At 33.3% G+C, this 25,569-nt stretch overlaps 1 protein-coding gene across 5 annotated transcripts in view; it reads right to left on the bottom strand.

Annotated features, from left to right (window-relative positions):
- Window positions 1-25,569, bottom strand: part of CSMD3 (CUB and Sushi multiple domains 3) — a 1,221,352-nt gene that overhangs the window by 277,613 nt on the left and 918,170 nt on the right. For all 5 annotated transcript variants that reach the window (XM_021090582.2, XM_021090584.2, XM_021090585.2 and 2 more), the window contains 3 exons: window positions 14,481-14,672; window positions 5,315-5,453; window positions 1,859-2,046 (listed from right to left, as the gene is read on the bottom strand). In XM_021090582.2, the coding sequence (XP_020946241.2) occupies window positions 1,859-2,046; window positions 5,315-5,453; window positions 14,481-14,672 (519 nt within the window). The remainder of the gene's footprint in view (window positions 1-1,858; window positions 2,047-5,314; window positions 5,454-14,480; window positions 14,673-25,569) is intronic.

Here is a 25,569-nt window from a genome sequence, read left to right as displayed (position 1 = left end):
AATGATAACCTTATCAGTATGTCCTTTATGGACTCAATTATTGAAAAATTTTAACTTTAAACAACTAAGATCTAACTTGTCCTTATAGTCACTGAATATAAAACTTCAAAAAATATATTTATAAACATTCATGGACATTATAATATTGATTCATTTAATAAATACAGAAATATTCTAAAATATTATACCTATCATAAGATTTTATTTACCCTATTCTGAATAAAAGTATATTTAAATATTTTTAGACATTTTCTGAGTACAATTATAGAAGTCCTTTGTGAGTAGTGTACTTTGTACCTTCCTTATCACTGAAAGTACTCTCTGAATACTTGATATTTGAGTGAAATTTCAGCTTCCAAAATATGATTTTTTTTCAAAATATATTTTGTGGCCTTAGCCAACTCCTATAGTATACTAATTGCTTATTTGTTTACCTGATGCACTGATGCATTTCCTTTGGTAGTAATTAGAGAAATGCTAATTTCCTTCTCACTCATAGGAAAAGTCTATAGTGAGAGCTCTTTTGTGAGATGAATTATAGGTAGTCTGCATTAAGAAATGCACGTATGGGAGTTCCTGTCATGGCTCAGTGGTTAACGAATCTGACTAGGAACCATGAGGTTGTGGGTTTGATCCCTGGTCTCGCTCAGTGGGTCAAGGATCCAGCATTGCCGTGAGCTGTAGTGTAGGTCACAGTTGTGGCTCGGATCCCTCGTTGCTATGGCTATGGTGTAGGCCAGAGGCTACAGCTCCGATTAGACCCCTAGCCTGGGAACCTCCACATGCCACAAGTGTGGCACTAAAAAGGACAAAAAGACAAAAAAAAAAAAAAAGAAAAAAGAAAGAAATGCATATACATCCTTACACCAGCCAGAATGGCCATCATCAAAAAGTCTACAAACAATAAATTCTGGAGAGGGTGTGGAGAAAAGGGAACCCTATTACACTGTTGGTGGGAGTGCAAATTGGTGCAACCACTGTTGAAAACAGTATGGGGATGCCTCAGAAAACTAAAACTAGAACTACCATTTGATCCAGCAATCCCACTCGTGGGCTTGAAAAGATATATGTATTCCAGTGCTCACTGCAGCACTATATACAATAGCCAAGACATGAAAACAACCTAAATTACCATCAGTAGAGGAGTGGATAAAGAAGATGTTTTACATATACACAATGGAATATTACTCAGACATGAATAGGAAAGAAATAATGGCATTTGGAGCAATATAGATGGACCTAGAAATTATCATGCTAGTGAAGTCAGCCAGACAGTGAGATGCCAGCATCAAATATTATCACTTAATGTGGAATTTTTTTTTAAAAAAAGGACACAATGAACTTTGCAGAACAGATACTGACTCACAGACTTTGAAAACCTTATGGGTTCCAAATGAGACAGATTGGAGGGTGAGGGGATGCTCTGGGGGGTTTTGGATGGAAATGCTATAAAATTGGATTGTGATGATTGTTGTATAATTATAAATATAATAAATTCATTAAAATGTTTTAAAAAAAGAAATGCACATATAACTAACCATTGACAATGGCCAATACACTACATTATTCTCCTGTATAAAATATTCATAATTTAAATCATGATGATAAAATCTTGTATATGGAATGGATAGTCAAAGGGGATCTACTGTATAACACAGGGAACTCTACTCAATATTCTTGATATCCTAAACAGGAAAATAATCTGAAAAAGAATGGATATGTGTATATGTATAATTGAATAATTTTTGTACAGTAGAAATTATTGCAACATTGTAAATCAACTGTACTTCAATAAAACACTAAAAAGTGGAAAAAAGTAATAAAAATTATGTTGCTAAAATCAAAGTTCCACATTTACCTTTATATTCTAAATGAAATCCAGTGTAACTAACAGATCCATCACTCCGAAAAGCCAAATGCATGGTGTTTGAGCTGCTTTCTATTCTCTCTGGTAACTTGCTGTCTTGAAAACTTCCAATTAGTGGGCTATTACTGTCTGGTCCATCATATATATAGAGGAAGTCATAGTTTGGTTCTATGCTAAAACTAAGAAAGAAAGAAAAAAAGAAAGAAAGAAGAAAGGAAGGGAGGGAGGAAGGAAGGAAAAGAAAAAAGAAAAGAAAGAAAAGAAGAAAGAGAAATGGAACAGTTATTACTAAGTTAGTAAGCATAATAGTCACATAATCATATAGCAATTCAGTCAATAGCTTTAAAAATAACAATAAACCCTGTCAAAATAAGCTAACTTGAAAATTTGCCTGATATCAGCACACTGAATATCAATATCGAATCAGAAGTGAAAAAGAGCAAAATACTCCTTGATATTTTCAAATATTTCTAAGTTGGCATTGTGTCTACAAAGAATACAAATGAATGTAAGGCAAATGGTTTATAAGCTGATGAAAGGATATAGGATTTGGAGTCAAGAGTTTAGGTTCAAGCTTTGCTTCTGCCCTTGTTAGCTACATATCTTTATGTAAGTTAACTTATTATCAGTAAAAGATGTAGGGTAATAAGTATTTTTTAAAATTTTTCATCCAGATATCTTGCATCATAAAAATGCAACCCCTTTTATTGTCATTAGAACTATTTGCCTTGAACTTCAAAATTTAAGTCTTCTTGCTGTTTTAAAATTCAACCCTGTGTTGATTAGAAAAAAGTTTGTAAACACAAAATTTGCATTTAAAATACTCAAAGCACTACACATTGTGCTATGTGTTCTTTTATCCTTAAAGTACATATATTTTCTTTTTATAGAATTTACTATAGGTGATTAAAACCAATAGTCTCTTTGCCAAAATTAATCTATGAATAAAGATATTTTAACATGTAAACTATTCAAATCAATATTTAATTATTGCAAAATTTGCATAATAAACTTGCCTTAATAACCTTCAAAGTATAAGAATTATCCCATAATGATTATAGAGCCCACATATTTAGAGGGCAGAAGACATGGAATAATTTGTCTATTACCTATCCATACTGTGACAGAGGAAAGGATGGACTCAATTGGGTCATTAAGAAAAGTCAACAAGTTCATGACATAAAACAAAAATCAGTGAACCTTGCCATTTAAAGATCCATCAATGGAGAAACTATTTTTTTCAAGTTTTATCATCTCTGCATCTAAACAAAAAATGTGTTATGTGAGAGATAACTATTTCCAAATCCAATAGATTCATAGAGGTTAAGTTTGCATAGTTCTAATCATTTATGTGTGCATGTAAAAGGGAGAGGAATCTAGCTAGTTTATTTGTGCATAAACAGTGGTGATGAAAGGACTGGGATAATGCAGAGGTTCCCAAGTTTCCCATATATAAGGGACTCTGTAACATGAGAAAACTCGGGGACCACCATATTTTTATTATTTGCTTTAATAATAACTTCACACATCTGATTCAATTAATTACTCTTGAAACCTTCCAGTGAATATGAGGCCTAATTTTGGTAATACAGCAGCAATAGGAGAATAAGGCTTTATTTCATGACTTACTACACTTGTTCTGGGGTAAAACATAACTTTCTGCATGTCACCTCTTTTATTATTAAGATTGAGATGAGAATTATAAATTCCTTACCTATATCACTATTGGGACAACCACTAGAAACAAGTTCTTTGTAAATTATGTAGTAGGTATATTCTATATGCATTATCTTTGGAAGGAAGCCCATTACCTTTGGGCTCAAGTAAATAATTTAAAACACTGATTTGTAACTTCTTTGAAAATGAGAATAAAACAAAAAACAATCTTGTTCTAGAACCTTTAGAATAGTAGCTATAATGATTATTTTCCCTAAAAAACTAGAAAGATAGTACATTTTAATAGTATATTTTTATTTTAAAGCATTTTCATAAATTTTAACTTAGTCTTGTCAATAATCTTGTGGTATAAGGGAGAGATTATCATTTCCATTTTTCCAATGAGGCCCTGAAAAGAGTGGTCTCCCTAAGGTCACATAATAAATGACACAGCTGGAAATCAAATTTTGGTCATGCACTTTATCCTTACAACACTTGCCTATCAATTAGAACAATTTTATAAGTAAGCTAAACTTTGTATCATATGTCCTACATTTCTAATGTGTGTACTGCCATTTCCTCTACTGTAAAAATGGGAATGTAATACTTACTTCTGGAAATTGTCTTATAACTGAGTCCTGGCATATAACCAATATTGTCATCATTGTTGCTTTGTTATTACCAATTATAAATGTATCACTACAAATTATAGTAATAAATTCCATATATTTATACTTTTATAATTTTTCATGAGTTTGAATTATCATTTCTTAATTGTTTTTTTAAACCTGGCTTCAATATATTATAAATAATTCAGCTTAATATTTTATAGAAATACCAATCAGCTTTAACACACAAGTAGAAGGAGGGGTTGTGCTACTAGGACCAGTGCATATCAGTCTTGGACACTGAAGATTAGGGACAAGTTTACTTGGGAACTCTGAGTTGCTGATACCTAACATTCCCCCTGAAAGCTTAAGGGGAAAAGGTCAGATTTTGCAATAACAGCTGTTAGCTCCAGTTGAGGAAACAAAGGCTTATCCAAATAAATAACTTACTCAAGGTAACATAAGAGACTGTGGCAGAACTGGGGCTCAAACTCAACTGTTTCTTTGCCACTCAGGAAGCTGCATCCTCCACTACTTCTGTACTAAGCTATCCCTGCCACCGATATTGCTAGACAACAAATGTAAATTTTGGAACACCTCATGTAAAGTACTATCAGGATACAAGTTCTGTTGAGGATTCAAGGGAAAATGATTCATCAGATTCTTCTTTGTCAGCTTGGCTCAGTGAGACCACCAGAAAGGATGGTGGGTAGAATACACATCTTTCCAACCCCCAAAGTGGTGCTGCACATATGAGTATTTAAATGCTTCAAAAAGGTTTTAGTGGTACATATATGGCAGAAAAAAAATCCTTGAAGTACTAACCTTTTAATCTTGAAGTTTAGGAAAAACAGAATTTTTGGAATAAGTTCTATAAGTTCAGGGAGGGAGGAAATATTATAAAGAGATAACATTTCATGAAAGTCAATAAACTATTCAACCTTTAACATGTTTCCTCCATACTGGAAACTGGTGAAAGATGTTCACCCACTAGCTTTCAGAACTACACTAGCATCTATTCTATGAAGACAGGGGTTTTAAAATGTTTATTGCAGAAGATTAATATGGAAATTAGCCAAGAATAATAATAAAATGTCATGTAGAGAAATAAAAATTTACCTAGTGCAAATGCTGAAGGAAGATGACCCCCCCTTTTTTGATGTGAAAATGTATAGGAACTCACCTGATAAATGCCAAGGAGATAACATAGTCTGCATTGACAGTGATAGTCCAGTCACAATCCCTGCTGTGGGGATACGGATGAGGAAAGTTTGGGGAAAGAATAAAGCCTGAAGATCCTGTTAAGTTGCCTCCACAGGGTGCTTTAATTAAAACAAACAAACAAAACCGCTTAAGTAATTAATAAAAATTATCAGCTATCTGGATTTGTGAAAACACTTATCTAAAAAAGTTTAGGAAGTTTTGTACAGACTTAACTTCTTATAGTACTGAATATATGATTACTGCATTGTTCTTCAAGAAAGACTGTTACAATGCTAAATACATCCATACATATATACATACATACATACATACACTGAATTTAGCTCCTTTACTGGATTCAAAAGATAAGAAAAAAAGTTACATTTATACTTCTCTCCTTTTCTATTGCTATTTTGTTTCATGTAAAAGAAAAGCATTAAGAGAAATAAAAATGGTTTCCTCACGATTACAAGAAAAAGAAAATGAAGGTTACTGAAAAAAAAAAAAAACAAACCTTAGAAACAAAACAAAGCAAAAGAGAATCTCTAATAATAAGTGGAATAATAGGATACAAGGTGTTCGGCTGATTTTCAAATCTTTCCTGCTACTTATTTTATGGAAGAAGAGGCTTTGATACTAGTTAATGAGTGACAATGGATAACTATCTGAAAGCCTCTAGCACTTTACAATAGAATACTCCTAAATTGAATGTTATGATATCCCTAAATTCTAGCTGCCTGACTTGTTGATGAAAATAGAAATTACTATAGATATTAATGTGGTGCAAACAATGGTTTCATAACGCTTCAACGGAGAAGCTCAAAAAATTGCTAGGGAAATTCAGAGAACAAATTCTTTAGAGGATTATTGTTGGCATCTGTTAAACAAAACTTCACCAGAAAATAATATATTACACAGAATTGTCAGCTTCAGAAAAATACACAAATTAAGATATAGAGGGCCCTAGTGGTGACATGTTACATTGGAGATAAAACATGTGCACACGCACCCAAGAGAGAAAGAGAGAGAGAGGGAGAGAGAGAGAAGACTTTGAGATTGGGATTTTCATGATGTCATAATGTCTCCTACACTTCATCATTTTACTCTTATCTGAGTTTTAAAATTACAGCTTTTCTTAGATAAATTTTACCATTCAGTTATATGGCATATGGGATTCTTCTGATAGCATAACACTGGTTTTGGAAGGAGGAGAATTTTGGTAATGGCAACATTTCAAATTTTTGTTCTTTGCAATGCCATCATTAGAATTTGGTAATTTTTTACATCTAAATAATGGATGTCTGCTATTGCATTTCCAATGACCTTCTGGTATCTTGCCTCAGTGCCTCAGTCTCAGGAGATGGTCTACTCTATCAAAAATATTTATTTATTTAGGTTTTATTTATTTACCACCACATACCTATCACCTGTATGTTTTATTGTGGTATTATATCAAACAGACAAACTACTGCAACTTTCTCTAGTCCTCCCTCTTCAAACTTCAATGCCTCCTAAATACTTTTCTCTACAATCAGAGGACAACAAGTTCTTTCTAATGATGAGGATAACACTCTCAGCTTGGTTACACAGTTCCTCTCCCTTCTCTAGAACCTTTGTTCATTTATCTCCTTTATTCTCTCTGGCTTCTTCCCCTTTGTCCACAGGTGCTTCTGTCTCTTTCATCCTAAAAGTAGAACAAAGTTCCTGCTAACTTATCTCCTTTCATTTTTTTTTTCCAGTGAAAAATGTTGAATTTTACTTGATGGCTAAGAAATCCCCTCACCCTCTTGTGTTTGGTTATATAGGCTCACTGTGAAGAACCACCCTTCACCATAGGACTCAGATAAGTCTCATTTATCATATCTTAGATAAAACTCCTTAAAAAGCCCTCTCATTTTCCTCTGACAAGACCAGACCCTGCAGATTCCCATTCTTTGACTCCAGTGGTTGCTTGAGTTGCTTGTCTTTGCTGATCAATTATAGTAAAACGCTTGTAACCAAACATTGGTCAAGCTTCTCTCCTTTCTCTAGATCCTTGAACTTGGGCTCTCTCTCAGGCTTGAGCCAACAAAAATCCCCTCCTAAGGATAGGCTGGGCTCAGGGTACAACATTCTGGGCCACCCTTTCATCTCGCTTCTCTACACCTGATTCATTCCAGTCTTGTGTACTCCTCTTTATGAAAGAAAAATCCCCTCTGCCTAACTCTTCAGATGTTGGAAGATCTTACCATCCTATTGTTCTCCCTATCAGAGTAGTCCCCTGGACCAGATCCTGCAATAATCCTTTTAATTTGTAAATGATCACCACAGTAAGTTTAGTGAACACCTGTCATAGCACATAGACAAAATTAAAATGTTTTTTTTAATTCTCTTCTGTTGAGAATTCAAGATTTACTCTTTTAACAACTTTCATATATAACATACACCAGTGTTACATATCACACTGCATATTCCATCCAAAGTACTTATTAATCTTTTAACTGGAAGTTTGTACTTTTTGACCACCTTCATTCAATTAGCTCTCACTCAAACCTTTGACTCTGGTAATCACAAATCTCTCATCTCTTTTTCTATAAGTTTTTCTTGTTTGTTTGCTTTTGAGTTATAATTCACCTACAACACAAGTTAGTTCTTGATGAAGAACATAATGATTTAATACATTACAATATTTCTATATATACTATATAGAAACACATTATAATGGTAAAATTCTGTAATAATTATTTTTAAATAAAAGTCTCTACTTATTTATTTTGATTTTTTTAATTAAGTCTTTTGAAAAGAAGGTCTAATCTCATTTTCTCTTCATCACAACATGTACCTACAGGCAGACTAACATGATCACCAAAGCAGGTAACACTGGAAATAGACAGTTTCTTATGTTATATCTCAAAGAAAAGCAACAAAGTATTCACTCTGAGAAAAGTTATCTTCAGGCTTAGAATTTTTAAATTTTATATCATATTTGGAGAGACAGTCTTTTTTGTTGCTTACAGATTCTAGATGTTTTTATTCAGTTCTTCGCACCTCTCATTCTCTCTCCAGCCATTGCTATTTCCCTCAGTCTCCTTGTCTCCAACATAAACACTCCTTAGCTTACCCTGAAATGACTTTTATATTGACTAATGTGAGATTTCTGCCTTTATCTTTCTCTTCATATCTGTAGTCATCCTTAACTATTGACTTCCATCTTCAATTCACTTTCCTTGTTTTTGGAACTCCACTTCTAATTTTCTTCACATGTATTTGTACAGAACTCGGTTTTATTGGCAAGCACTTTTTTCACTTCGTCTTATAATCTTAATATTCTCCTGAATTCCTTACCTAACTGACTCTAATTTTCATTTTTCCTTGTTGACCATATCCAAATTGTGAGTTTCGCTTTCACTTACATACTGATAATTCCTTATCTGTATTATCTCCAGCAGATTTCTCTGCTTAATTCTAAAACATATGCCCAAGTGCTTACTGGATATTTCTACCTGATAGTCTATAGGTAGATCAAACACAGAATATTAGACCTATCCAAACCTCAATGCTAATTTCTCCTTCTGTATCTTTAGATTACTTGATTAGCACTATCATCCACCTATATTCTCAAGCTAGAGGCCTTCCTTTTTCTTCATTGCACGCTTGAATCTAATCCATCAAGAAGCACTACCATGACTCTACATCACAGAGTCTCATAGATATTTTTCAATATATCTCTTCTTTCTAATACCACATTTCTCTCTCTTTTTCTAATACCACATTTCTGGATCTGAATCTTACATGCCTTTAGAATTACTGCAATGCTATTTTTGTCCCCATGCCTCTAGTATAATCCAGTTTCCTCCAACTCATCTTCCCAGTGAAAACATCTAATCATAATACACCTATGCATAAAGTTCTAAAGTCATTCACATTGCCTAAAAGATATGCCCCAGCTCCAGTATAGCTTTCATGGCCTGACCCCTGCAACCTTTGTAATTGCATCAACCACCACTCTAGACATGTAATTTACATCAAAAACTATCAGCTGTTTATAGTTTCTTGTATTTACATGTCTTTATGCATTCTATATGTTTTTCCCATAATATATTTTTCTCTTCTACATTTATATAATTCTTACCTATGTCTCAAGTTTCATCACTGCCTCCAAGGAGTATTCATAGAAATTCTCAGCCCAGGCTCTGCTTCAACTCTCTCCAAAACACTCTGGTATCCTAGCAACCTGTGCCTATCTCCATCATTTTCCTTATGATACTTTATTTAAATATCCCATTTAGGTGTCTGCATTCATCACTAATCTATACGCTAAAGACTATGCCTTGTATATATTTTCCATGCGAAAGTTATCACATACTATGCTTCCACAGTGTTTGTTGAATTGTTCTTGTCTCCTTGTATTGATTGTGAGGATTAAAGACGACTGGGGTTGTGTGGCAATCTGATTTGTAGCTATATGTTTTGATAAAAATAATAGCATGTTTTGTCTTTGGAATTTTTAAATCATACATGAATTTGAGTAATATTAAAAAAGTGTGTAATAGCAAATGCATATATAGATGTACATATGCATAAAAGGCAGGAATTTTTTTGTTGTTTTTTTTCACTTTCTAAGGAAGTGGGCTTATTTGTAATTTGAGGGTTGTGGGAGCAATTTTATTTGTTTCAGTTTTCCTTTTTTACAGGAAATGTTGGTTTTTATAGTAAGCATTTTATTCACACAAACACATCCACATATATGTTTATCTGTGTATATCCTTTATCAGATAAGATATGGGAAAATCCATTATATATACTTTTAAGTATCTTACTGGATATACTTCATGATTACAGTATTATTTTGGCATAAGAGTCTTAAAAATTCTTCTGATTCTATTATTTAAATTATTTACCAAGATTTTCCCAATAAATTTCACTGCTGCAGTTGATTTTGAAAATCTCCAAAAGCTACTGAGACAAGCAGAGACATTATCTGATACTTGTGTATCCCAAGCACTCACTAGTAAAGAAAATTCTCTTCCCCATTGCAAATAGCATTTGGAAAATACATTTTTACTTTTCTGTATCTAATCATAAAGCATGCAAAATAAGATTCTCCTTAAATAAAATATATTTAAGAATACAATTTTTAGTTATATTCCACAGAATTCTCATATTAATGATTTGTTTTGAGTGCCGCTTCTTGTGAGCCAGATATATAGACAACTATTGATAATGATTTTATAATCCTCTAATTTTTCTCCCTGAATTGTTTTATTTGTGTCCACTGTCTTTCTCAGCATCCCACCCACACTAATGTCTTTGTTATTTACCTTCATATTGAGAGCTGTTACTTTCCCTCTGGCAATGTCAAAGTAATCTTCACACTGTCAATTTTGTTGGAATGAATTCTATTAACTCTCTTAAAGATGACTTTCCTTCTGTTTGGTACTTGCTATAAGGCTGACTACTTCTACATGCAAGTAAAATGCTTTATGCTCCGGGGTCTGAGACACAGACTTATGGAGTTTCTAAAAAGTTCAGGGTTTAATCTTTGGCATAGTATTTCCAATCATGGAGTTCTTTCTTATCAGTTTCAGAGGTCAAGCTTTCTGCAGCCTTAGCAATTTTTCATACATTTTTTTTTTTTAGGTTATTTTCTTCCTCAGAAAAGCTCTAATGCATATCCTCTCCACAAGCTATCTTTTTCAACCAAAAAATAATACACAGCACCATAATCTTACAAAAATTTCCCACAATATTCTCAATTTAAGTAAATTTAGTGTGCAGCATTTTCTAGAATTTGAGAATGGCTAAAGTCTTATCTACAAAAGGAATTTTATAACAGCCTATCTCAAAACTCTTGAATCTTTTCTATTTTGGATTTTCATGTTTTCTATAATTTTGGTGTAATGCTGTTCAATATTTTAAATTTTTCTACAGAACAACATTTGACATAATATAGCCTTTCTGATAATTCCAATAAATAACGCCCATTCAATTGGTCTAAGAATCACAATAAAACAAGAAGTTACACAGTAAGTCTGTGGTATTCTGCCATTTCCTCTTTACATGATTCTCTTTACAAGAGATTTAGTCAAATTCTGACTAATTGGAATGTGGCATTATGATTTAATTGGCATTTTTTTTTTAGGTTAACTGTGTAGTAAACACATGAAAACTTCATTGTTTCAGTCTCTTTTCCACTGAAAATATTTTTCTGTACATTTTCTTCTCTGCTTTTATGAGTGTAGTTACAGTAGTATAAATTAATCAATGATTGATGATTTAGAATATTGCAGTGGTACATATAAAATAACATAGGTATAAATGAAAATAATCAGATGTAAAGGAAATTATGGCTAAATAGGAATTGGCTAAAGGTATGCCCTTGTTTTGTGCCTTTTTTTTTCTTTTTTTTTATTTTCCCACTGTACAGCATGGGGATCAAGTTATCCTTACATGTACACATTACAATTACATTTTTTTTCCCCCACCCTTTCTTCTGTTGCAACATGAGTATCTAGACATAGTTCTCAATGCTACTCAGCAGGATCTCCTTGTAAATCTATTCTAAGTTGTGCCTGATAAGCCCAAGTTCCTGATCCCTCCCACTCCCTCCCCCTCCCATCAGGCAGCCATAAGTCTTTTCTCCAAGTCTACGATTTTCTTTTCTGAGATGGTCATTTGTGCTGGATGTTAGATTCCAGTTATAAGTGATATCATATGGTATTTGTCTTTGTCTTTCTGGCTCATTTCACTCAGTATGAGATTTTCTAGTTCCACCCATGTTGCTGCAAATGGCATTATGTCGTTCTTTTTTATGGCTGAGTAGTATTCCATCGTGTGTGTGTGTGTGTATATATATATATATATACATATATATATATAAATACCACATCTTCCTAATCCAATCATCTGTTGATGGACATTTGGGTTGTTTCCATGTCCTGGCTGTTGTGAATAGTGCTGCAATGAACATGCGGGTGCATGTGTATCTTTTAAGTAGAGTTTCGTCTGGATATATGCCCAAGAGTGGGATTGCTAGGTCATATGGAAGTTCTATGTATAGATTTCTAAGGTATCTCCAAACTGTTCTCCATAGTGGCTGTACCAGTTTACATTCCCACCAGCCATGCAGGAGGGTTCCCTTTTCTCCACAACCCCTCCAGCACTTGTTATTTGTGGATTTATTAATGATGGCCATTCTGACTGGTGTGATGTTGGTATCTCATGGTAGTTTTGATTTTCATTTCTCTTGTAATCAACGATGTTGAGCATTTTTTCATGTGTTTTCTGGCCATCTGTATATCTTCCTTGGAGAAGTGTCTATTCAGATCTTTTGCCCGTTTTTCCATTGATTGATTGGCTTTTTTGCTGTTGGGTTTGTATAAGTTGTTTATATATTCTAGAGATTAAGCCCTTGGCAGTTGCATCATTTGAAACTTGTGCCTTTTTTTTTTAAATCCCTTTAATAAGTATTTTCCATATCATCTGCCCCATTTTCTACAGAAGTCTAGAATTATCTGTCTTCTTTCTGGCTCATTTGAACTTTTAGATGTGTTCTATTTTTTGTATTAAGTGTTTTTTTTTTTTAACTCCAACATATAAAATATGAAGATTCAATATAAAAATTTAGGTTTTTTGTTTGTTTGTTTAGTTTTAATTTCACTAGAAAGCAGGTTCACAGTAACAGGGAAATTTTCTGTCTTGTTTCACTACTAAATCCCCACTGCCAAGAGCAATGAATAGGACTTGTTGAATGACTAATGAATTTGAGTTTGCAACTCTTACATAAGAAGCATAAAATTGTATAAATAAATCTGAATAATTGAGTGCTTGGGTTTGTTCACTTCTGACAGAAGTACTAAACACCCTCTTTTTATTATCATGTTGAGTCATTGTGAAATGATTATTGAAAATATATTAATGGGTTAGATATAAGTGAACAAAAATAAGGCTTTCTTTCCTAAATGTGCTAAATTTACAAGCTGTAAGAACAAGATATATGGACTCTTTCCTTAAGTTGCTTACAGTGTATTAAGGAAAAGAATATATAAGCATAATATTGAGAAGAAAGACTATACTTTGGTCAAAAATGTATTATATAGTCAAGACAACATCAATTTCAAAACACTTCGCTAAAGTTTTGAAACCAAACTAGTTTAATTTAAGAATCTTAATAATGAGATTTTTTTAAGATTATATAACAGGTTTTCTCACTATTTTTATTTCAAAGGTGGTATACCCCTCTAACGTTTTATCAGACTCAGCAAAGAAATAATATGTATCTTAATTTTCTAGAGTCTAACTTAGAGATTCAAGAACAGACCATGGAGAGAAAAGGCAGACAGTTGGAAGTATGAACCGAGCAGTTGTAAATCTTTAACATCAGAATAAAAACATGTTCTTTTGGAATACATGGATTGAAGGGAAAGTCAAAGCTTTGGCACTCAAACTTAAGTTCTGATAAAATCTTCTTTCTTAGAAGGAATAACCATTATAGAAGCAAGATCAATATGGCTTTTTTTTTTTTTTTTTTTTTGGCCATGCTCATGGCGTGTGGAAGTTCCTGGGCCAGGTCTAAAATTCTGAGCCACAGCAGTGACAAGACCAGGGAACTCCCCACATGGCCCATTTTATGTATTTATTTTGCTGCACCCATGGCATATGGAAGTTCCCGGGCCAGGGATCAAATCTAAGCCACAGCTATGACCTACACAACAGCCGCAGCAATACCAGATTCTTAACTCACTCTAGTGGGCTGAGATAGAACCTGAGCTGCTATAGTCGGACCTTTAATCCACTGTGCAACTGTGTGAACCCCTGGATCACTTTAAATACAGATTCTGAATCCACTCTTTAAATTTTAAAAGCAGTAGCTAACTATATTTATATAGTAGATAAGAGAACATTAAGATTTTTCAAGAACTTTGATTCCTAACATTACTTTTTAGAATATTAGAACTATTGAGAATCTAATGAAATTATAGACACTCTCCTCAAGGAAAAAATAATGATGATTTACAATTTTATGCATTTTTGGAGGTTCCTAGATCTCTGAAATTTTAGACTTCCACACAGAACCTAATATAGAATATCTTTCTTAATAATATTGATACTAGTTTTTAACCATTGTTTCATATACATTTAAAATTTTAATTATTATTAATTCATACCTATACAGACTGGTGGGCTGGGTTGCCAGAAGTATCGATTTTCTACCTGAATGCAGGTTATTCTTTCCTCTCCTTGAAGCTCATATCCTGGGTCACACTGAAAAACAACAGTGTCCCCAGGTTCTCTTCCATCCCCATTTCGAGTCCCATTCATGGGAACCCCTGGGTCACGACATGCAGTGGCAACAGAACCTATGAAAAGGCAGAAATAAACCTTTAGTTTTGATGGTATCCAAAATCAATTTCAAAGTTCCCAACCTTATATTTTAGAAGCTTCCACATATGTATTTCAGAGAATTAACTTTAAAAATGCTTGAGACATAATTCCCTGTGCTATACAATATAAGCCTTTTTTTAAAAAAATATAGTATAAACTGTAAAAATGCTGAATCACTATGCTATACACCTGAAATTAATATAATATTGTAAGTCAACTATTTTCAATTTAAAAAATCTTTGGGCTAATTCTTAAATACCTGTACAATACTTTTTAGTTGTTTTTAAATAATTTATATTAACTTGCTTCAAGTAGGAACATCATGTTTTAATAGCTAAATAATAAATATACACAAAATCTGTTATTTTGATGCTCTATAAAAGAAACTGTAAAGAGGATGAAAAGGCAACTGAAGACTGGAAGAATATATTTGCATGGGAGATATTCCACAAAGGACATGTATCTAGAATATATAAAAAAAAACCCTTAAAACTCAACTGTAACAAAAAAAAGACACAAAATGGGCAAAAAACATTTCAATGAAGAGGATAGCAGATGGCACATGGAAAGATGTTTAACATATTAGCCATTAAGGAAATGCAAATAAAACTATGGTCAGTTAATACTACACACATATATCAACTAAATTAAGAAATGCAGTAACACCAAATGCTGACAGGATTCTGAAAAAAACTGAATTACTCATACATTGATTCTAGAAATGTACAATTGTACAACCATGCTGGAAATAAGATGACACTTTCTTCAAAACTACATATGGGCTTACCATAACCCAGTAATTGCACTGTTGCACATTTATCCCAGAAAAATGACAATTTATGTTTACATAAAAACATGATCATGGATGTTCACAGGAGTTTTATTTCTAATAGCTAAAAACTAGGAACAAATCAATTATCTTTCAACAGATGAACCACTAAACTAAATTAATACCAGGGAATATTACTCAGCAATAAAAAAGTAATGAGGATGATACATAAGATAACTTGGATGGATCTGAAGGGACTTATGATGAATAAAAAAATACAACATCAAAATACTTTATACTGTATACCTTTATTTATATAACATTCTTGAATTGACAAAATTATGAGTTGACAAATAGATTACTGGTTACCAAGAACTGTAGGGGAAAGGGATGGAAGGAGATGACAGACTATAAAACAGTAACAAGAGATCCTTGCGATGGAACTGTACTATAGTTTGACTGTGGTGTGGTGGTGGAAAAATCTACATAGAACTATATAAATAAAATAAATATACAGATGACCATAAGTAAAACTAATGAAATCCAAATAATTTTCATGAATTGTATTAATGTCAATTTTCTGGTTCTGATATTGTGCTATAGTGATGCAAGACAGTGTCATTAGAGGAAACTGGTTAAAAGGTATATAGAATCTCTCTTTATTATTTCTTACAACTGTAAGAAAAAAATTAACAAACTCATTAGAAAAGAGGACAGTAGTATAAGACCATAGGAAAGCAACTGTTCTTCTAAACAATAGAACTGTATAATAACTGTTCTTATACACAGTATATGGCACATTTAATAATATTATAACGAAATACAATTCTTCAGGTTAATGGAAAAAGACATTATTTTGAATTACCACAAAGTAGATTTGTCCTAAAGCATGTGAAAATTAAGTATCAAGACAAAGAATCTTTTAAAATTTTCATTTAAGCTATTATTAAACTATATTCATAAACATAGGATTCAGCACTTGTACAAATTATTTTTAAATTGCATATTAAAGTAATGACACAAATTGCTATATTACAGACACATAACTGGTATTCACTCATTCATTAACTTACTAACTTAATAATCCAGGCATTGTGCTAGGTGCTAGGAATACAAAGAAAAAATAGGCAGATAAAAAACTAAACAGACTTCAGATTTTTCAGATTTCAGACTTTAAGTTTAGTGTTCAACTTTTTCTAGAATTATGAGAATGGCTAAAGTCTTATCTACAAAAGGAATTTTATAACAGCCTATCTCAAAACTCTTGAATCTTTTCTATTTTGGATTTTCATGTTTTCTATAATTTTGGTGTAATGCTGTTCAATATTTTAAATTTTTCTACAGAACAACATTTGACATAATATAGCCTTTCTGATAATTCCAATAAATGACGCCCATTCAATTGGTCTAAGAATCACAATAAAACAAGAAGTTACACAGTAAGTCTGTGGTATTCTGCCATTTCCTCTTTACATGATTCTCTTTACAAGAGATTTAGTCAAATTCTGACTAATTGGAATGTGGCATTATGATTTAATTGGCATTTTTTTTTTAGGTTAACTGTGTAGTAAACACATGAAAACTTCATTGTTTCAGTCTCTTTTCCACTGAAAATATTTTTCTGTACATTTTCTTCTCTGCTTTTATGAGTGTAGTTACAGTAGTATAAATTAATCAATGATTGATGATTTAGAATATTGCAGTGGTACATGTATAAGTGCAAATAAGTGTAAAGAAAAATATGGCTAAATCTGAACTGGCTCAAGGCCTGCCCTGGTTTTGTGCCTTTTTTTTTTAAATCCCTTTAATAAGTATTTTCCATATCATCTGCCCCATTTTCTACAGAAGTCTAGAATTATCTGTGTACCTTCTGGCTCATTTGAAACTTTATATGTTTTTTGTTTTTTGTATTTTTTTTAAATTCCAATATATAAAATATGAAGATTCAATATAAAAATTTAATGTTTTGGAGTTCCTATTGTGGTTCAGTGGTTAACAAATACAACTAGGAACCATGAGGCTGCAGGTTTGATCCCTGGCCTTGCTCAGTGGGTTAAGGATCCAGCATTGCCATGAGCTGTGGTGTAGGTTGCAGATGCCTCTCATATCCTGTGTTGCTGTGGCTCTGGCATAGGCCGGCAACGACTGCTCTGATTAGACCCCTAGCCTGGGAACTTCCATATGCTGAGGGAGCAGTCCTAGAAAAGGCAAAAAGAGAAAAAAAAATTGTTTTTTTGTTTTAATTTCACTAGGCAAAATATACTTAAAGTGTTGAAAGAGGGAAAACAAAAACAAAAAAACAAAAAATAATAAAACTAAGCATAATTTACCCAGCAAAACTCTCATTCACATTTGAAGGAGAACTCAAAAACTTTACAGATAAGCAAAAGCTAAGAGAATTCAGCACCATCAGACCAGCTTTACAACAAATACTAAAGGAACTTCTCTAGGTGGAAGAAAAAAAAACAAAAACAAAAACAAAACCTAATCTTAAGCATAAAATGTCCAGGGAAGGAAGAACAGAAAAAGTCCAGAATTAGTAGAAGGAAAGAAATCATAAAGAATAAATCAGAAATGCATTAAATAGAAACAAAGAAAACAATAGAAAAGATCAATTAAAAAAGCTAATTCTTTGAAATGATCAACAAAATTGATAAGCCCTTAGACTCATCAAGAAAAAAAGGGAGAGGCCTAAAATTAATAGAATTAGAAATGAAAAAGAAGTTAACAATGGACATCACAGAAATATAAAGTATCATAAGAGACTACTATCAGCAAGCATATGCCAAAAAAAATAGTCAATGTAGAAGAAATGGAAAAATTCTTATTAAAGTACAATCTTTCAAGACTGAACCAGGAAGAAATAGAAAAGATGAACAGACCAAGCACAGGTACTAAAATTGAAACTATGATTAAAAAACATCCAACAGGAGTTCCCGTCGTGGCGCAGTGGTTAACGAATCCAACTAGGAACCATGAGGTTGCGGGTTCGGTCCCCACCCTTATTCAGTGGGTTAATGATCCAGCGTTGCCGTGACTTGTGGTGTAGGTTGCAGACGCGGCTCGGATCCCGCGTTGCTGTGGCTCTGGTGTAGGCTGGCAGCTACAGCTCCGATTCGACCCCTAGCCTGGGAACTTCCATATGCCGTGGGAGCAGCCCAAAGAAATAGCAAAAAGACAAAAAAAAAAAAAAAAAAAAAAAAAAAAAAATCCAACAAAGTCTAGGACCAGATGGCTTCATGGCTGAATTTAGCCAACATTTAGAAAACAATTAACACCTATCTGAAAAGATAAATGAAACCAAAAGCTGGTTCTTTGAAAAGATCAACAAACTTGATAAACCCTTAGCCAGACTTATCAATAAAAAAATCAATAAAATTAGAAATGAAAAAGGAGAAGTAACAATGGACATCACAGAAATACAAAGGATCATAAGACACTACTATATGCAACTATAAGCCAATAAAATGGAAAACCTAGGAGAAAGGGACAAATTCTCAGAAAAGTACAATCTTCCAAGACTAAACCAAGATGAAATAGAAAAGATGAACGGACCAATCACAAGTACGAACAAAATTCCAGGGCCAGATGGCTTCACAGGTGAATTCTATCAAACATTGAGAGAAGAGCTAACACCTATCCTTCTGCAACTATTCCAAAAAATCGCAGAGAAAGGGACACTCTCAAACTCATTGAGGCCACCATCACCCTGATACCAAAACCAGAGAAAGATACCACAAAAAAAGAAATTTCAGGCCAATATCACCGATGACCACAATGCAAAAATCCTCAACGACTAAATCCAATAATACATTAAAAGGATCATATACCATGATCAAGTGGAGACTATCCCAAGGATTCGAGAATTTTTCAGTGTCTACAAATGAATCAATGTGATACATCACATTAACAAATTGAAGAAGAAAACCATATGATCATTTTATATATGCAGAAAAAGCTTTCGACAAAATCCAACAGTCATTTCTGATAAAAACCCTCCAGAAAGTAGGCATAGAGAGAACCTACTTCAACATAATAAAGGTCATATATAACAAACCCACAGCTAATCTCATTCTTTACAGTGAAAATCTGAAAGAATTCTCACTGAGATCGGGCAAAAGACAAGGAGATCTCTCTCCACTTTTATTCAATATAGTTTTGGAAGATTTAGCCATGGCAATCAGAGATAGGAAAGAAATAAAAATAATCCAAATTGGAAAGGAAGAAGTAAAACTATCACTGCAGATGACATGATACTATACATAGAAAATCCTAAAGATGCTACCAGAAAACTGTTAAGAGTTCATTAATGAATTTGGTAAACTTGCAGGATACAAAATTAATACAAAGAAATTGATTGCATTTCTATATACTAACAAGGAAAGATAAGAAAGAGAAATTAAGGAAACGATTCCATTTATCATCACATCAGGAAGAATAAAATACCTAGGAATAAACCTACCTAAAAAGACAAAATACCTGTATTCTGAAAACTATAAGATGCTGATGAAAGAAATCAAAGATGACACAAATAGATGGAAAGATATATACACCATGATCTTGGATTGGAAGAATTAATAGTGTCAAAATGACTATACTACCCAAGGCAATCTACTGATTCAACACAATCCCTATCAAATTACCAATGGTATTTTTCACAGAACTAGAACAAAACATGTTAAAATTTGTTTGGAAACACAAAAGACCCTGAATAGCCAAAGCAATCCTGTGGGGGAAAAAAATGGAGCTGAAAGAATCAGGCTACCTGACTTCAAACTATACTACATAGCTTTAGCCATCAAAACAGTATGGTACTGGCACAAAAAGAGAAATATAGATCAAGGGAACAAGATAGAAAGCCCAGAAATAAATCCACACACTTATGGTTAACTAATTATGAAAAAGGAGACAAGGATAAACAATGGAGAAAAGAAAGTCTCTCCAATAAATTGTGCTAGGAAAACTGGCAAGTTACATGTAAAACAATGAAATTAGAGGAGTTCCCATCATGGTTCAGTAGAAACAAATCTGACCAGGAACCCATTATATTGCAGGTTCAATCCCTGGCCTTTCTCAGTTGGTTAAGGATCCGGCGTTGCTGTGAGCTTTGGTGTAGGTCACAGACACGGCTCAGATCCGGCATTGCTGGGGCTGTGGCGTAGGTCACCAGCTGTAGCTCTGATTAGACCCCTAGCCAATAAACCTTCAAATGCCGCAGGTGCGGCCCTAAAAAGTGAAAAAAAAAAAAAAAAAGAATGAAATTAGAACACTAATACCATACACAAAAATAAACTAAAACAGATTAAAGAAAGACCTAAATATGACCCAATACTATAAAACTCTTAGAGGAAAATATACGCAGAATATTCTCTGACATAAACCATAGCAATATCTTCTCAGATCCACTTCCTAGGGTAATGAAAAGAAAACCAAAAATAAACAAATGAGACTTCATTAAACTTAAAAGCTTTTGCACAGCAAAGGAAACCATAAACAAACAAAAAAAAGACAACCCACAGAATGGGAGAAGACATTTTTCAAATGAAGCAATTGACCAGGGATTACACCCCAAAATAAATACATCCTGTAGCTCAATATTAAGAAAGACAGATGGTCAAAAAACACATGAAAAGATACTCGACATCACTAATTATTAGAGAAATGCAACTCAAAACTACTATCAGTTATACGTCAGCCAGTATTGCCATAATCAAAAAGCCCACAAACTTTTGCTAGAGAGGGTATGGTGAAAGGGAATCCTTTTATACTGTTGGTGGGACTATAAATTGGTCCAACCACTATGGAAAACAGTATGGAGGTTCCAAAAAATTTTTAAAAACAGAACTACCATATGATCCAGCAGTCCCACTTCCAGGAATCTATCCAGAGAAAATCATAATTCAAAAAGATACATGCACCCCAATGTTCATTGCAGCAATTATTTACAACAGCCAAGACATGGAAGCAACCTAAATGCCCACTGACAGAAAAATGTTGTGAACCACATGGGAAGTTCTCCACTGACATAAGAGGATGTGTATGATCTCTTCCAAGAGTTTGATGGCATCTTGTCTTATATTTAAGTCTTTAAGCAATTTTGAGTTTATTTTTGTGCATGGTGTGAGGGTATGCTCTAGCTTCGTTGATTTCCGTGAAGCTGTTCAGGTTTCCCAGCAATGCTTGCTAAAAAGACTGTCTTTTTCCCATTGTATGTTCTTGCCTCCTTTGTCAAAGATTAATTGACCATAGGTATCTGGGTTTTATTTCTGGCTTCTCTATTCTGTTCCACTGGTCTATATGTCTGAAAACTCCTGGAAGAGAACATAGGCAAAACATTCTCTGACATCAACCTTACAAATGTTTTCTCAGGTCAATCTCCCAAAGCAACAGAAATAAAAGCAAGAATAAACCAATGGGACCTAATCAAACTGACCAGCTTTTGCACAGCAAAGGAAACCAAAAAGAAAACAAAAAAACAACTTACAGAAGGGGAGAAAATAGTTTCAAATGATGCAACAGACAAACAACTTCTACAACTCAACAGCAAAAAAGGCAACAACCCAATGGAAAAATGGGCAAAAGACCTGAATAGACATTTCTCCAAGGAAGATGTAGAGATGGCCAACAAACACATGAAAAAATGCTCAACATCGTTGATTACAAGAGAAATGCAAATCAAAACTACCACGAGATACCACCTCACACCGGTCAGAATGGCCATCATTAAGAAGTCCATCAAGAATAAACGCTGGAGGGGGTGTGGAGAAAAGGGAACCCTCTGGCACTATTGGTGGGAATGTAAGCTGGTACAACCACTATGGAGATCAGTAAGGAGATACCTTAGAAATCTATACAAAGAAGTATCATATAACCCAGCAATCCCACTCTTGGGCATATAGCCAGACAAAACTCTCCTTAAAAAAGACACGTGAACCTGCATGTTCACTGAAGCTCTATTCACAATAGCCAAGACATGGAAACAACCCAAATGTCCATTGATAGACGATTAGATTAGGAAGAAGTGGTATAATACACAATGGAATACTACTCAGCCATAAAAAAGAACAAAATAATGCCATTTGCAGCAACACGGATGGAACTAGAGACTCTCATTCTGAGTGAAGTAAGTCAGAAAGAGAAAGACAAATACTATATGACATCACTTATATTTGGAATCTAATATAAGGCACAACTGAATCTTTCCACAGAAAATAAAATTACAGACTTGGAAAATAGACCTGTGGTTGCCAAGGGGGGTGGGGGAGGGAATGGGAGAGACTAGGAGCTTGGAGTAAATAGATGCAGAATGTTGCCTTTGGGATGGATTAGCTATGAGGTCTTGCTATGTAGCACTGGGAACTATGTTTAGTCACTTATGATGGAACGTAATAATGTGAGAAAATAGAATGTGTACATGTATGTGTAATAAAAATTGTATTGGGGAACATCTATTAAAAAATAGAACACACACACAAAGAGGATGTGATGCATACATACAATGGAATATTACTCAGCCATAAAAACACATGAAATAATGCCATCTGCATCAATATGGATGGACCTAGTTATTATCATAGTATATGAAGTTAGTCAGTGAAAGACAGACATCCTATCAAACCCTTAAAAGTTACATTAGACCTTCTACCTGTTAACTCTTAGATACAATTCCTTTCTCAGTCAAATATAATAAAACTCATAAAATTATGAAAAATAGAGATTATACCCATAAATAGAAAAACCACAGTACTCATAAATTTGAATCCACCTTAAAAATATTCAATCATGTTTCTTTTGAGTTATTTTTGACAAAGTTGTTTTCAGCCATTTACAAAACAACAATCAAACTTATATTGGAGATACTGAGGGAAGTGGGGTAGGGACTGGGTTACAATTACCAAGTGGATTTGTTCTGTAATACCCATTAGTGTTTCTTACAGAACATCCATCAGGCATCACAGGCCTAGCAATTACAGTCTTCCAATATCAAAGATATTTTATTATAAACACTTTTGTAATAAAATCAGTCATTAAGCTTTTCTTGAATTGCTCTGGGATGGGTTCCACAAAGTCATCTATGAATTGGTTTTGTAATATATAAGTGGAGTGGGATGTTGTACATACAAGATTTACACTTAGAATATTTTTATTGGAAATAAATGATATAAATGGAAAATGTGCTACAACTTTCAAACTGAAAAGTAGAATGATATAAGAGATCATGAAACAATTTCTTTTGTTGTTATTGTTTCTATCCTTGTTGAGGCTTCCTATGTGCTAGACTCTGTCTGCAAAAAGCTTGAAGCTTACTATAAACATTCTCAAAAGGAAAAACAAACATATAACAATGTTATGAAAACACTGACATGAAAGCAGTCAGTGTAATGGTGTCTTCGCAGGGTTCGAAGGAAAAAATGTGTTTTTTGTACTACTGTCACAGTTAATGTGCTTTAAGATTTAAGATGAAACCAAATAGCTAAAATATGAAGGCTAAAACTTGACAGCTAATATATAATACATGAAAATATTCATTTGCCTTTGAGTCTGGTTGAGTTGAAGGAAGAGAGGTGGTAAAATTGTTCTCTACCTTTTTCTCTCAAGTAGTAAATAAATTAGGACTAGGATTTCAAGGTAAAATATAGAATGATGGGATTTAGTAAAAGACCAAATAATTTTTTTTTCTTGGAATTACCTGAGTTCTAAAAGTAATCAGTTAAATACACACGAAAACAAATATTTGCTGTGAATGCTATTGTCTACTTTTTCTACTTACTCAAAAGTTTAAACTTTATACTGGTTATACAATGTGTATAGGAAAAATTCTAATAATTTTGGCATCAATAATTCTTGTTTTCTGAAAAACAAACAAAAAAACCTGGCTAGCATCCATGAGGACGGGGGTTCGATCCCTGGCCTTGTTCAGTGGGTTAAGGATCCAGTGCTGCCATGAGTTCTGGTATAGGTAGCAGACGTGGCTCGGATCCCACGTTGCTGTGGCTGTGGTGTAGGCAGCAGCTACAGCTCGGATTGGACCCCTAGCCTGGGAAGCTCCATATGCTGAGGGTATGGCCCTAAAAAGACAAAAAAAAAAAAAAATTCTTGTTTTATGTATTAAATAGACACTATAACCATCTAAGAAAATAAATAACCATTTTAAAAACCATGCTATAGCTCCTTAGATATTAGTACTGAAATAATCTCACCTAATTAGTGCAATTTAAAAACAATTAGATAATGTTAGAAGTTAAGTATTAGTCTCATATGTAAACATAGATTAAGAAATTTTACTTTATTATTTCCATGCAACATATAATTCTTAAAATACATAATTCTTATTTGTTTTTTATTTTTGTTGTTATATATATTTTAAGTAGACCTCTATGACTCTCTATTCTCTTCCATTCTGGAATAATATACAAGATGTTTTTATAAAATGTTTTTTTCCAATTAAGTATTTTATCAACTATTTTAAAGATATATAAACTAAAAAAGTATATATTAAAAAATAATATCCTTACCACAGGGTAATGGTAATAGTCACAGGGAAAAGGTATATAAATAGAAAAGTACGTGAATAGACAATATTGTCAACATGTAACATCACATACTATTTTTTAAACACTTGTGCTATAAACTGTATCTCATTTAATTCACAAGAAATCTGGGTTACTATTATTATCCCTAATTTTCCAATGAGAAAATTTAGGCCTAAAAAAGACGAGAAACCCACCAACATCACATAGTTACTCAAGGTGACTGTAGTGCCCTATGCAGACCTGATACCATAACCGAGGAACTTTTCTTAAGTAAGAGTGAGAGAGTCTTCATAATAAAAAGCGTTAAAAATGTGAACTATAGCATAAAGCTCAAGTTATATAATGACATCAGTTAAAAATTTTAAAATGTTATTAATCTTTAAATGTCATTTTAATATCAGAAGAGCAACTGTCTACCTGCCTATTTTTCTGATTGAAGTAGTCCAAAAAACTTACATAAGTTAGCTTTAAGTATATTAATTTCTTACTTATAAATTGCATTGATAGTCACCTGATTCCATGGTATCATATTGTGTCAAACTGAATAAAGTCTGTGTATCTAAGAAAGAG

This window comes from Sus scrofa, chromosome 4 (genome assembly GCF_054392235.1).
Source record: "Sus scrofa isolate SSC_HxYL_T2T_F1_AM1 chromosome 4, Sscrofa_HxYL_maternal_Yorkshire_Landrace_v2.0, whole genome shotgun sequence".
NCBI classification, from domain to species: Eukaryota; Metazoa; Chordata; class Mammalia; order Artiodactyla; family Suidae; genus Sus; species Sus scrofa.
This window is presented reverse-complemented; position numbering and strand designations above follow the sequence as displayed.